This window comes from Boleophthalmus pectinirostris, unplaced genomic scaffold (assembly GCF_026225935.1).
Source record: "Boleophthalmus pectinirostris isolate CB_2022bp ecotype Guang Dong unplaced genomic scaffold, ASM2622593v1 HiC_scaffold_2, whole genome shotgun sequence".
Classification (NCBI taxonomy): Eukaryota; Metazoa; Chordata; class Actinopteri; order Gobiiformes; family Gobiidae; genus Boleophthalmus; species Boleophthalmus pectinirostris.
In genome coordinates, this window is record NW_026571152.1 from 22,081,211 (window position 1) to 22,096,728 (window position 15,518).

Below are 15,518 nucleotides of genomic sequence, written 5' to 3' on the forward strand. Positions count from 1 at the left end.
AACTGCTTGTTTCTATGAAGACCGCCTGGAATGTTCCACAGTAGGGCTTTAATCTGGAGAAAGCAGGCAGTTACATCAGGCCAATTTACTGGTCAAATCTGTGGAGAGGGTAACTCAGTCACAATAAGAATTAGGGGTGTGCAAAAATTTCAAAATATTCATATATATCGTATTGTTTAATGTGATGATACATATCGATATTGAGAGCTACTTTATCGATATATATCGCCAAGAGTATTCTTTAGTATATTTTATTTTATATTTTACTAAATTGTTTTGTTACAGTGCTACAGTTTTGTTGCTTGTTCAGTGAAAAGAAAGTAATTTATGCAACACATTTGACATTTTCACTGTTTTGATGATTAAAATGTTTGTGTTTCATATGAACTTTGCAAAAGAAATGGTTTAACAAGACTTTTAGTATCATGGTCATTATTTTACCATTATTCTTACTGAACCGTATTGAATCGATTTGAAATATATCATATCGAATCGAAAGTGCACTGTATCGAGATATGTATCGTATCGTGGCCTACGTATCGAGGAATGTATCGTATCGGCAACTTCTTAATGATACCCAGCCCTGGTAAGAATGCAGGTTTTTCAAGGTACTTTTGAGTAATAAAACCCTAATGAAATAAATACAAGATGGATAAATTTAATGCCATACTGTTCAGGATTCCAAACACAGCTATAACATCTCCATAGAAGAGATGTATCTTTAGATAAATGTATACTTTTCTTCTCAACTTTCCTTCCTCAATCTGCCACTTATCTGAAGAAAACAGGTACAAACCAAACCAAATAATGTTTTCTCCCCCCACCTGCATCTTTTGTTTTAAGAATGCAGAGTAAAATGGGGTCAACACATATTTTGTAGAATTATAAACTTGAGCTCCCTGGCTGCACTCCCCCTGATCCCCTTTCCTTAAACTCACTGCAGAAACACAAAACTACCGCGTAATGATTTTTCAAGCCTGCTGCGTCAATCAAGTCAAATTAGTGAAATATATTGCACACTTTGGATGTGTTCTCTCCATTCTTCTCACTCAGCTTATTTCTGGCTGTCAACTCACACACGCCACATGTAGCTCCTATTGCTTATATTATCAAAAAGTGTTTACGAAGACTATCAAATAACTCTCTCTCCAGTAAATCCTCTGGGGCGTTTTCATACTTTTTGGGGTAGTTTTCTTTCAAATAGATTTTCCACATTGCACAATTTGAGAAAGCCCCAAGATGTAACAGCGTTTTTAGCGATCTTGTTTAGACCAGTTTGTGACTCCAAATTTGTATTATTATTATTAAAAGGCCCATATTATGCTATTTTCTGATCTATGTTATAATGTTGCTTCCTCATCAAAAACATACGTGCTTATTTAGGCTGAGAAAATAAATTATAACATGGCTTAAAGCTCACAAGAATCAATTTAGCCTAATAAAGGTACTTTAAAGAGACAGATGCATAAGTGTAATATTTTATGGACCTAAATGTCACGTAACGGAACATTAAAGGTCCACTGTGTAACTTTTCTAGCGGCTTGTCCTCTATTTGCTTGTCCCCATGCAGATATTATTGATTTGCCTGGAGTTTTCCATAATATGGCATTAAACTTACCTTACATTTATTCAATTACAGGTGTTTTTATTGCTCAGAAATACCTAGAAAATTATGCATTCTTTCTGTGAGCAGGCTCGCCTCTCCATAGATCTGAACTGTAATTTTATATGGTGTTATTTGTTTTCTGTTTTCCACCAGAAAAGTTACATAATGCACTTTAAACAAATACACGACCAAATATCAATCTGTTCTGCTTATGTAACTCTAAGTAAAATATCGAATCGGTCTGCTTATGTAACTCTAAGTAAAATCATACATACTTTTTTGATACATAAAAATATTTAAAGTACTCTGTTCACTGTTTCAGACGTGATAGAACTCAAATGCTTTTTAATAAGCCGTCTGTAACATTTGTAGATAACATTTATTATCATGATGGCAGTTGCCTCAGAGGGGTTCACATACTGATTCAGGCAAACAGATATTGCATCAGACTACACAAAACAACATCCTCATGTCCTCAGACACTCTTTCAGGACCAGGGGAACAGCTATGGGAAAAATGAAGAAACCACAGTAGCACCACATGAGGAAAGAGGGACATGACTGACATGACATACAGACGATAGTATGAAGAGGCTGCTCCATAGGCCTGTTAAAAAAAGATCATATTGAAGGATAAATCAAATAAATAAATAAATAATAAATCATCAGCTATTATGTTTTCTAAGACGATGCAGTGGAGTTTAAGCTGTGGCTTTAACAGAGATGGAATCTATATTTGTACAAGAGGTGGAACCAAGTCGATGACCGTTGACCTCAAGTCTGAGTCAGGTCCCAAGACAGGCAAGTCCAAGTCGAGTCTCGAGTCACTGTCCCATAAGTCCAAATCAAGTCCAAGTCATCTGCTTTGAGCTTCAAGTCATTTCAAGTTTTTAAATCAAAGTACCAAATATAGTGTAGATTTCTGGAATTTCTATGACTTTTAAGATAAATTATACTTGTACTTGAACTTGCCTTGCCTACTTGTACTAAAGTCATAGTATATATATATATATGAGTATTTATAGAGTATATAAGAGTTGTAGAAATGCTATTTTGTCCTTTTTAAAAGTCTTGACAAGATCTTAGAGTGAATCATTACAGTCAGGATAGAAAGAATTCAGATTTAAAAGTGCTTCTCAAGTCTTCTCAAGTCACAGGCCTCAAGTCTGAGTCAAGTCCCAAGTCGAGTCCCAAGTCTTAGTCCATTTTATCAAGTCAAATCTGAAGTCCCAAAAATAGTGACTCAAGTCTGACTCGAATCCAAGTCACAACTTGCATTTCCCTACCTCTGATTTATACTGTCCATTCATGTTTTGTGCTTGGTTCAATACTTCATGAAGATGTGAGTCTAGACCAGTGCTTCTCAATTATTTTCTGTCATGCCCCCCCTAGGACGAATAAAACAGCTCGCGCTTATCAGAGTGATTGGGGTGTAATGTATTTAAGTGACGCCTAAATTTATTGGGCTTCATGCTGTCGGCTGCCAACATTTTTAGACACAGTAAGCACACCGGTCTTTCCTCGTCTCCCACCGTAGTCACAGTGAAGCCAAGCGCTACATACGCTTCGTCATATTTCCTCGTCTTAGCTTTCGGGAGATTTTCGTTTGTCTCTTTATCTCCGTCTCTCTCCGCCTGTCTTCTCATCCCTGTTAAATATTTTTTCATGGTGTCACTTGAGGGTCTGTTACACTTCGTGTCTACACTTCATACTCAAACTGTGCTGTGTGCAAAGCGCGCATGCTCAGTGCAAACAAAACTCCTACACCACCGAGCGAATGCTCCCTGCGCACACTCTGCCAATGAGAGCGCCACTGCCCCCTAATGTAGTGGAAGTGCAATTGCACTTTATTCTAAAGGCCCGTTCAGACCAAAGCGTCAAAGCGTCCACTTTCTATGTAAAGTCTATGTGGACGCGCGACTAGAGCGTCCTGCGTTTTTGCGGCGCGTTTTCGGCGTCAGCGCGGCGCGAATCTGGCGTCAGCGCAGCGCGTCTTCAGCGTCAAGAAGTTGAAAATGCTGAACTTTTCGCGTCAGACGCGCCGCGTCAACCAATCAGGGACGAGTATCCAGAGACGCAGCGACGTTATTATCAGGAAGAAAGACCCGAGAACCAGAACGAGAACCACAAACATGAACGGAGAATAAATATATACGCCACAATCACCGAGCCGATCGCGAGGAATACACCAGGACCGGACCAGGACCAAACCAGGACTAGACCGAGACTAGACCGAGACTAGACGAGACTAGAGACTAACAAGGACTAGACCGGGACTAGACCGGGACTAGACCGTGATTAGACCAGGACTAGACCGGGACTAGACCGGGACCAGACCGGGACTAGACCGTGATTAGACAGACCGGGACTAGACCAGACCGGGACTAGACGTGATTAGACCAGGACTAGACCGGGACTAGACCGTGATTAGACCAGGACTAGACCGGGACTGATCCAGTGTCATTAGCGGAGTAGAAATATATATACACCCCAGTCGTCGACCCGATCTCCTCCGCTGATGTTTTATGTCATAAAAACACTCTCTCAGTCTGGTCTGACATTGTTTCGGGAAAAGAGCGGGACCGGGCTCTTGTTTCCAGGGCAACGGACGCGCGTCAAGTATTTTTGTCCCGTTCGTCCACGGCGTCAAAGATGCGCGTCGGGGGCGTCTAAACTCAAATGCAAAGGCGTCCAAATAGAGGCGTCAAGGCGTTTTTTGACGCTTTGGTGTGAACGGCCCTTAAGACAGTAAAAAAAATCAAAATAAAAAAATAAAAAAGCATGCTCCCCGAGGTCAAACGCGCCCCCCTTGACGGAGCCTCGCGCCCCCCCACTATTTGAGAAGCACTGGTCTAGACGCATGTAAATCTCCCCAAGTTCAGATGGGCTTGATTGGCTGGTTGGATTGGCCAATCGGCGTGGTCCATCCCCGTCAAACCAAATATGTCTGCTTACAAGGAAGGAAAAAAAATATCACAAGGGACTAAAAAACATAGCCTCTTTCTGCAAAATCAATGAGCAAAGTGCTAAACCGTGTTAATCTGAGGTGAGAGAAGTTGTATTTTCTTTGTAAATGATAGGTGGCCATTGAGCTTTTTTGTTTCACATGCGTCACTGATTACACGATTGTGTTTGGTTCTCACTGGAGACGTGACAAAGGGCCTGAGATCACTGTATAAAAAACACACAGATCATTCTAGGTTTGCCAGACAACTTTTGTGCAAGACCTCAACCAAAACATTTACACGCAGGATTTTTCCTTATTGTAATGCAACTTGTTTACTGTTAGAAGAGAAAAATACATTTACTCTAATTAAAAAATGGTCTTAAGTATATACTGTGACATGGTATAAAGTAAGTACATTCTAATGAGTGGTGCATAACACATCCACCTGTTCGGAGCCACATATAGGGGGCATATGTGTGTGAACAGCTCCTCAGTGTTCGGCTGAAGGCCTCTTTGTTTGGCCTGGCTCACACAGCGTTTACATGAACTCTACTCTGTGTTAATCTATGACATGTCTATTGACTCAGTGTTCAGGCTGCATTCACACGGCCGCTATGAGCATTGATCACGTTAGCTCTTGTTATTCTCAGAGAAGTGTCATAACACATCATGCACGCACGGCTAAGTGTGTGCGCTAGCTTGTTAGCAGTCGCAAAAACTGTTTATTGTGGCTAGGAGTCAGACAGGAAAACTATGAGCGTGTGTTACTATGACAAATAATTACAGTGGGTTTTGAAGAGGTCTTGGTGCCCAATTAGTGACTCTAACTATCTACGGGGACAGGCAAAACAGTGGGCCGCGGTGGGCCACGATGGGCCCCCCAAACTGTTATGGGCCCCGCTTTGCCGCCGAATGCTACGCCCCTGACTAGTGCGCTCGGGAACACTAGTGCGCTTGAGGTGTTAAGGTTAGGGTACACTAACAACTTATCGTCAGTAGGTAGATGTATTTGACCCATTCTTCAGTGCTGCTGGGACACAGCCTTGATCAGTTTGGCCTTAACTGGACAAGATATCGCCAGGCGTGTCTTGATAAAACATTTCTGATTCCAGTTCATGGATTCACATGTGGATTTAATTGTTTAGTTTGGTATTTTGGACTGTCCTTACTGAAACTAAACAATCACCACCGCCACAAATAGGGACACGGACACTATTCAACACAAAGTTTATACGATACTATACCAAAAACCCTTATAAATCAAAGAAAGAGTTCAATGTTTTACATATTTTACAGAGCACATTTCTTTAGCTTTAATCTTATCTGAAATACATGACTCATCTTCATTTAAATTTCTGTTTGCAAACATAAAACAGAAAAGTGTTTTAAAACACCGTCACTAGAATCATTTTGGCGAATTCAGCCCTGGGATTGCCCTTCGCTATTAAATAAAAGTTGAAAGTTATAGCTGTTGACTTGAAAACTACCACTTCATAACATCACAAGGTGGAACAGCACATTTTGAGCTTTAGAAATGTAGACTAATAATGCAGTATTACTCAAAAATGTGTGAATGAAACTAAACATAAAATCTAGGTATCTTTTTGAGGAGGTAACAGCGTTATAACATGGCTTAATACATGATATAAGGTTCACTCACTACTTCTCAGGTCTGTGGTTTCATTCTGTTCTTTTCTAATGCATTAGCAAAACACTTCACCCTCCAACTGTGCATCATAATATCTGAAAAGGTAAATGGTTAAAAAGTATGGCCATTGTTTTTGGACAATGAGATACACTATGTATGACAAGAATATTTAACATGGTTAGCTTTTCCTTTAAAGGGCATTTTATGGATACATGTCTCTATGCAGTCTTGGAGTACACCATATCTGCTACTTGAAAATGTATTGCTTCACTTTTGAAATGCATGATTACTACATAATTTGAAGAGACATATTTTTCTTACTCCGTTATGATAGTTTTCTGAGAAGTATAAGTTATAGGCAGAAAGTTGTTAGTACTGTTTCGTCACATCTGTTGGTAATAAAAATGTTTTGACTAGTCCTGGTTTTGAGTAGTCCTAGTTGTTGCCAGGCCAGCCAAAACCACACACTTTGACAATACTACTTTGACAAATACATGTGAATCTGGCACTGTATCTTGTCTCCTTGTTTCCAGAGGGCATTATTGACAGATTAACAGAGAAATCAGAGAAACGCGTGGTCAGTTCATGTCAAAAAAAGGAGAAAAATAGAATCGAGACACAGATGGAAGAAGTTCTATATTTGTACAGAACTTTAAGAGAATTTATGAGAGGGGATGGCTTCAATATTTGAAAAACACATGCTACAAATTAGCGCCTGATTTGACTGAAGTGTGTTCTAGTTTTTCTTTTAAAAATTTCCTGACATAGACCTGATGTGGTGAAACTTAGGGCCCAAAAATGATAAAAAAAAAAAAAAAGATTCCTCAAAGATGGTACTGGACTGTATAGAGCTCACACAATCCAGTGCAGGTTTTATCACTATTATTACCACAACCAAGTACTGTGACATAGAGGTTAGGTCCCAGATTTTTGGCCTTTCTGTATGAATTTGCATGTTCTGTCATATTTGTGTATGTAGGTATAAGTATATAGGTGCCAACGTGTTAGGTTTACTCATAATTCACTCTATCCTACATTGTACAAACTTATGACAAATATGATACTATGGGACCCATATTACGCTCTTTTCTGATGTTATAATCTTGTTTCCTCATCAAAAACATGCCTGGAGTTGTTCTTCAAATTGAAAACATTTTGTTCCACCCAGCATTTTGAACTGGAGACATAGATAGACTAATAATAAAGGCTTACTCAAACATGTGTGAATGAAACAAAACACAACTCCAGGTCTGACTGTGGGGAGATAACACCATTTTAACATGACTAAAAGCTCACAAGAGTCACTTTTGTATAATATAAGACCTTTAACTTATTTCCATTGTCAAACCTGCTTCCTGTATCATATAATGTGTACTGAAGATTACATCCAAGAGTAAGGAGTTGAAGTCTGTCCAGATGTCCCACATATCTCTCAGCTTGAGCCTGTCCAGTCCACTACATCAGGTTGTAAATGAGCTGCAGAGCATGTGTTTACATCCCAGCATGCATTAGTGAGGCATACATGAACACAAAGAGGAAGAGGTCAACAGTGTAGAGGAAATGAGGGGGACTCCATCAGGAAGTCTTTTAAAGAGATTAGGCTGTCCCACTGCGGATCATCTTTCATACTTATCAATACCTGTTCTCCTGTGCGTAAAGTTATGGTTGGTAGATTGTCTCGCAAAATAGGTTCTTTTGTTTTTCCAAATTGTGCGTATTCTAAAATGCGAATGTAAAAATAATACATCAATTCCGCTGACAATATTTAGATGATATCATGGCAACTTATCAGAAAATAGTTACTCCACTTATTTCTGTGTCTGATGTGAATGGACTGTGTAATCAACCACAAAATTTGAAAAATATAACTAAATACTTGTTTTGTTTTATTTTTACTACAGGAGATCTACTTGATATTTCAATTATGCAAAGAGCTGCCTAACAAGTAGTGCCAGTGATACCCTGCAGCTTATTTTATCAACATTCCCGGGGGGTGTGAAGCTAACTGTAGGCACTTCTCTGTCTGTAGCTCTGTTACTCAAGTTTGACTTTAATCTGACCTTTAATTTGACTCCATCTGACTAGAAAGAGCTGATGTAGTTGGGACAACCGGTGAGCTGATTTCATGTTAAGTCCCGTCAATATTACAATCACAAACTAGCTAGCGTTTATTTATTTATTTTTTTGTCTCAACCTTTTTGTTGAAAATCACCTAAACAGGATCATGAATGCTGATTGCAAGCTCTTGAAAATGTGTTGGTTAAGTCCATTTTGTGTGTGTGTGTGTGTGTGTTTTTTTTTTTTTTTTTTTCAGTTTTCATTTATAAACATTTTTGGCAGTGTTTGTTAATGTTTGCATTGTGTCACCATGGTAATTCCTGAACATTCCACCATAGACTTCCATGGAGAACAGCCCCAGGGTGATGTCACTGCAAAGTATTAATACTAACATTTCGAACTTGATATTGATACTATGTTAAAGTCTTGATACCCAATAACAATCTTGATACCTCAGTGATAATAAAAAAGAGCATCAAGAGCATTTTCAAACAATACAGAAAGAGTTCAACTTTGTCCCATTTCTAATGTTTATATCAATTAGTATCTGGGAATCGATTTTTTGACAACTCCTATAGATGGATTATTTGTTCATCAGCACAGTGAATACCCGCGCAGCCTGAGTGCAGAAAGCGCTGCTGGTTGTGTAGTTAACATGAAGTTGCAACTCTAGCTAGTACTTTTGTCGGCACATTAAAAAAGTTTATCAACATGTGATAAAATAAGTTATGATGCTAAATTAACATTTGTGAGTGGGATACGACTTAATAACCCGTATGTGTTAAATGCAGGTGAGTGCGTAAATGATGAGAAGAAATGGCTCAAACTTCAATAGCCGGACATCCACTCATACCTGATCAACACAACTAGCCCCGCTGCCACTCACATGATACCAAACCGGACAGTAGAGCCTGAAGTAACATAGTCTGATAATCCCTCTATAACAGCAGTTACAGGGGAAAATATTGTATTTATTTATTTTATTTATTTATTTTTTCAGTACATTTCCCAGTCTAATCTGCAGATTTTTCCTTTGATCAGGAAACACAAAAGTGCTGGTCTTACTGGTCCCTTGTGTGGAGAGCAGTGAAAGCCACCACAGGCCAGTGTAAACAGCATCATTCTCCGAGCTGGCAGAGCTGTCAGGGAGACGTGGATGGAGGAGAAAACTAATCAGATAACATTCTTAGGGCAGAGTATGAGCAGTGTGAGTGTGTTTGATAAACAGACTGGCTGCTCAGGCTAACCCCTGTTATAAATTAGCAGGTACTTTTATCCTGGCAGTGGTTGCCAAACTATGGTACAGCTCCTGGTACTTCTATCTTGAGGTCTAGATTAAGCTTAGTTTATATGTATATGGCCAGTTTCCATTTATCATATTGCATTAAGGAATATGTTTTTATATTTTACATACACTGTCCATTTTATTCCAAAGGTATGATGTAAGGAAGACTATGTTTTAAGTTTATTCTGCATTTAAAACGAGTGGAGCTCAACATGGACCAACATTCAGCAACATTTATTGCCATTAGATTCTTGAGTCTAGAGTCCTGATTTGGTCAATTAAGTTGTGCATTAGACCTGGTTTAGTTCTGGTTAATTTCAGCTGTAGGCCTCATAGTCCTATATAGTCTTATAGTCCTGAATCCTACTGTTGATCTTGTTTAGTTACATTGGGCTCATAAATTCAGAAAGTTGATCATTCAGTTCATTACAGATGGGACTTGGAAAGCCAAATATTGACATGTGCCTGGTGTGAAAAGCTTTGGGCTGCAGTGATTAAGAGCAGGTTATGCGAAAACATGAGCCGCTCTCACACACGCTCCTTCAAACCTCAGAGCAGACGGCACTAAACACACGGTAGCTGTGGGTCCGAGGGTCAGGGGTCAGGAGGTCAGAGGTCAAAGTCTGCCGGAGACATGTTGCTAATGAGCCCATTCATTAAGGCCCAGTACCACATGCTGCCTGAATGGAGTCTGGCACGAGATGTTGTTGTGATGTGTAATAGGGTTTTCATTGAAGTACTGGGTGTTGCTAAAAAAAAAAAAAATCATATTAGAATTTATTTGCCAGATTGCAATTTCTGTTTTATCACATTTCACAGGTTTCATTCAGTTCAGGTCTACATTGATGTGATTGTAATTTGTAATAAACTGAATGATCCAGGAAAAGATTGTATTAGTATATCATTTTGTGAATGAAAAAAAGTAACTTGGCATTATTTGTGCAAATAAATCAGGAAGTATACTGTAAGCTTGACAAGCAAAACTATACTCTGGCCTCTGAAATTATGAAAGTGCTTGTAAACTCAATGTGGTGAATAATTAGAATGCTAGGATGTGTAAGGAAAGTGAAAAATAACTTTGGACTGCTGCAAAACATTTAACTAATTATGATTGCAGTCACTTACTTATCTCCTTCTCTTTCTCTCTCTGTCTACAGTCATCAGGCACCACTGTCATGGTGGACATTGCGGTGATGGGAGAAGCTCATGGACTCATCACAGATCTGTTAGCAGACCCTTCTCTGCCCCCAAACACCTGCACGTCTCTGAAAGCTGTTAGCAACTTGCTAACCACCCAACTCACCTTCCAACCGCTGCACCGGCCACGCCCTGCACCCCTGCTCAACCCCAGCGACGCCTACACCTGCTCTGACTCAGAGGATGTGCCCGAGAAGGGTGAGAAGACCTCCATACACAAGGTATGCAACATAATATACTGTAAGAGAAAGGAGAATTGTTCAGGATTTCAACAAAAAAAACACTGGTAAATGTTATCTAAGAAAGGTTTGTAGGCCAATTGGGAACAGGTGAAGGTTGAGTCTAGGTTGGCTTCTACCACTGAATCCATTTGAAGAGCTTCTAGTGTCCATAACGTTGGCCGTATTTACATCCACACCAAAGATTTTATCATTATCTGATTTCTAGAATTAGATTAGTGATCAGATTAGTGAGTAATCTTATTTCTCTCAGATTTTTCACACAGCAGGTTTTAAAAAGTAGCAAAGACAAAAATATTTGCTTTTGATTATTTTGTATATGGAAACACAAATCAAAATCAAATCTAATTACTGGGTTATCTGATATTTCAAATTCTAAAAATGGATCCATTGCCATTGTTTTTAAAATACAAAGTGGAATTCAGCACTCACAAATGAGCCTGCATACTGTCCACAGTTTCTATAGTTAAATGAACTGGCAGCATGTATTTAATGTAATGCAAGAATACTCGTCTGGAAACAAAAGAACATGCAAACTCCCATTATGGACATGTTTTCTGTAAGGCAACAATGAAAACCACTTGGCTATAACTTTGCCATTTGAACATTGCAGAGATATGATAACTGCAAATCACTTCAGTACGCCAAGAACTGGATGCTAACTCACAAGAATGGTCCAGTGAAAGCACAGATAGAGCCGTGTATCGTCCACTTATCCAGAGCCAAACGATTTATACTCCATGGGCTTACACACACATGTTAATCTTTTAGGCCATGTTTGGGCTAATGACTGCTTCCTGCTCTCTAAGCTTTTAGCATCCTCTGAAGAAGGCCTGTATTTTCCTAACGCTGAACGAAGAAAAATAGAACGCGACTACTGCCTGCTGCCCTGTCCTCTCTTTCATAGCCCCATGCAGCTGTGTCAACAAGACAGATGTGCTCCACCAGAGTGTATGTGCAGACGGGACGCACTCAAAATGGTGCCCTATCTGAAGGAGGAACACAAATATGAGCTGTGTCCCTGTATGGATCCAATTAGCCTGACACTTCAGTTGGGAGAAGGTCCTCTGTGGATTTGAGAGAAGCCTGTCCATGGCCTTTAAGTAAATGACATGTCTGACAGGTGTATTTGTACACGGTCGGGACTTTGAAAGAGAAGCTTAAATAAACTGTCCAAGGAGTGGTCAGTCTGCTGGGCCTATTACGCCTGTCTCACTGCCTAACATGTGAAAAGTATTGTTAATATTTGTCTGGTTATTGCTGTTTAAGAGGATGTACCATTACAAAGAATTTGTCTTGAGTAGTGTTTCTCAAACATAGATACAGGTACCACTGTGGTAAGTGAAATCTGCCTGAGGGTCCACAGACTCCTCCGCAGTACTCTGCTAGTGTTAGCTTCATTTAGAGTAAATGGCATCCACATGTATGCCCTCCTTTGGGTAAATTCTTTATATCTAGAACTGTGATAATTGCTGGTTCAGCCCAATTTTACACCTAATATACTCCCATTTTAAACCTGGTTGATCAGGTGGTGCTCAAACAGTCAAATATTTTCCTAGACCGAGGCTTGGAAGTGTAATAGTTTAAGAGCTAACAGCTAGAGCTGAGGTAGACCTACAGCCAGCTAGATTAGGTCTTCTAAAGTTTACTTTTTGGCTCTTTGAGGTTGTCAGAATAAATTTAAAAAGTTTGTATTGTAAAAATAGAGAAGAATTCTTACAAATTCCAACCTTTGGAAAAGCTGTAGGTGTCCTGTCAGCCGAACACGAGCAATGTGATTTAAAACCTCTTTGGGACAGTTTTTTCAGTTCAAATCAGAACAGTGTTCTTATAGATCCATGAAACCAGAGGGTACTTGATGTGAAAGGTTTAAAAGCCACTGGACTAGAGGCAATATCAGGAGAGTGAACAGAGATTAAAATCTATGAATGATGTCTGACTGTATTGCATAATCCTGTGGATGATTTGAGTTACACCGAGTAGAAGCTTGTTGGTAGATTTGGTTGTTTGGCTCTGCGTCCACAGCAGACCACTTCCTGTATGAAGGTCAAAAAGGCCTGAGCTGACTCCTATCTGACCTGAAACAACAACAAATATTTTACAAGCCCCATACTGTCCCAACAACTGTCAACATGTAGTTACACTCCTCTGGCCAAACAAATTCAGATATTCAGGAGAACATGATTTTAATATTAGGAAAGAACAGTTTGGACCAAGACCTGGGATGTATTTTTCTCTTAGTGGTAACTAATTGCTGAAAGTTTTCTCAACTACTAAGATTACTGGCTTGCTCAGAGGCAGTTGAGATAACCGGTGAAAAGTGTTGTTCACGAAGGAAATGTGAAATATTAAATCAATAATTTATCACATTTCATTACACCTGCTTTTGACTTATTTATTTATTTGATTGGGACAAACTATGTTAATGGACAAACATGATGAATGTAAACACACCAATCAATCAATCAATCAAACTTTATTTGTATAGCACTTTTCATACATTTGAAATGTAGCACAAAGTGCTTCACCTGCTACAGAAAAATTACAATACAATAATTAAAAACAAGAGCAACCCCCCACCCCATCCCATTGTTTCATCCATATATACAACAATTTAAACATAAACATAAAAACAAAAACATAAAACTCCTAAAGTGACCATGTTGGCAAGTTTCCATACGTTCCATCCAATTATTTTAGCAATCGACTTTTTATTAGTGACTCGTTGAATGATTATTTGAGATTTTGAAAATACATATGAATCAAAAAAGGTGGGGAATCTGATGACTTAATGCTTAAAAATAGAGAATATTTATTAATAAAATAAAAAATCTAAAACGTTACTGTCTTTTAACACTTTAATGTAATAAGGACTCTGTCTTTGTTTGGTCTTTACCTGTTTTAGTGTCTGTATGCTCCAGTATACAATTATGATCATCATGCATTTAGGGTTATTTCAGTAGTCATGAACTTTCTGCTTAATCTCTGCACTCCTAAGATTCAGAGCTGAGAAAAACAGATATCAAACCAAGACAGATGCAGACAGAGACATCCCCTGCATCATTCTCTTTCTCTCTGGGCAGGTGAAGCCAAACAACTGTCTCATCTAAGTGATGGATTTGACACATGACTTGGCCATAAACATGGAGGTGGAGAGCTGAGTACTTTTATCCAAACACTCTCCCTGCACCGTTGCTTCACCCCTGTACAATACTCCGTCATGCTCACAGATGTACTCATAGTTATTAAAGAAGACATATAAAGCTTTTTCTAGCACTTATATACCTACTGTATGTCAACATTTTACATTTTATTTTTGTAAACTGCAAAACAGGACAGTAAAAGAAATGGGACTATTGACTTCCACACCTCATACATACAGTAGTTGCTTCTCACATTTGCAGTGAATTTTCCTGTATTTGTATGATGACAACATGTTTGAACCCTATGACCTGGAGACTTTATATATATATTTTTTTTAAATAAACACAAATTAGTATCAGTCAAGAGCCGAGTTGGCAAAAATGGGAATTCTCTGAGCACTCATGCCCCAGATACAGGCCAATACAGGATTCCTCAAACATGCATTAGTCAATCTAAATACAACTTTGAGTGACCTAATGATGAGGGAACACGTTATAAGATTAAATTTAAATTTAAAAAGTTACATTTTACATAATATGCCCTGATTAAACATCTGCTTCCATGTCTTGCTGAACAGCGTCTGAGGAGGAGTCTGCACCCGGGGCTCTTGAGGAGGATCTCGTCCACATGGACCACCACCACCTCAGCCACAGGCCTGCCCACCATCGAGCCAGGGCCAGTCAGGAGGGACCGCAGCGCTAGTATCAAACCCTACCACGAAACACTCACATGCAGGTACTCCCCCTACTCCTCCTCACACACCTTTACTGCTACTGCCACTAACCTGCACTTCATCATGATGGCATTTCCACTTCAATGGAGAACTAGAGGAAAGTCTCACCTCTAAACTATTATATAAAATAGTTTGATTTGTGTAAAATGTTCAGTCTTCATTAGTAACAATACCTGAAATATCGTGATATCATATGGTCAAAAGTCTCACAACAATATCATGGACAGTCACAATATATCGAATTACAAGTTCCTTTGCTTAAATGCATGGTTTTACAGTAGCAACAGCTTATAAACATTGGGAACTACACATCCCATGATTCATTTCGCAGCAAACAATATGAAGAGATATGTTTTTTACTTGAATTCTTGAGATTATGAAAGAAATAATTCACACCAAAATCTTTTCAAGGTATTTTAAAAGCAAAAAAAGTTTCCTATCTACATTTATATTATATCCAAAATATCACAATAAATATTGTACCGTGAGATGCATATTGTGTTAATATCATTAGGCATAGATGGTATATTAGTTCCAGCTTCTGTATCAGCCACATCAATGGATCAGTATCGGCCGATATCAGTGCAAATCAATGCAATATTCAATGCAGATGAACAGACTAATGAGTAAAAATGGAAATTAAAGAGTTTTATCTGGTTGTA

At 38.9% G+C, this 15,518-nt stretch overlaps 1 protein-coding gene across 1 annotated transcript in view; it reads left to right on the plus strand.

Moving 5' to 3' along the window:
* LOC110169444 (cGMP-inhibited 3',5'-cyclic phosphodiesterase 3A-like) overlaps positions 1-15,518 on the plus strand; it is a 104,092-nt gene that overhangs the window by 67,454 nt on the left and 21,120 nt on the right. The window contains exons 5-6 of the mRNA XM_055155874.1: positions 10,701-10,961; positions 14,701-14,858. Coding sequence (XP_055011849.1) covers positions 10,701-10,961; positions 14,701-14,858 — 419 coding nt within the window. The remainder of the gene's footprint in view (positions 1-10,700; positions 10,962-14,700; positions 14,859-15,518) is intronic.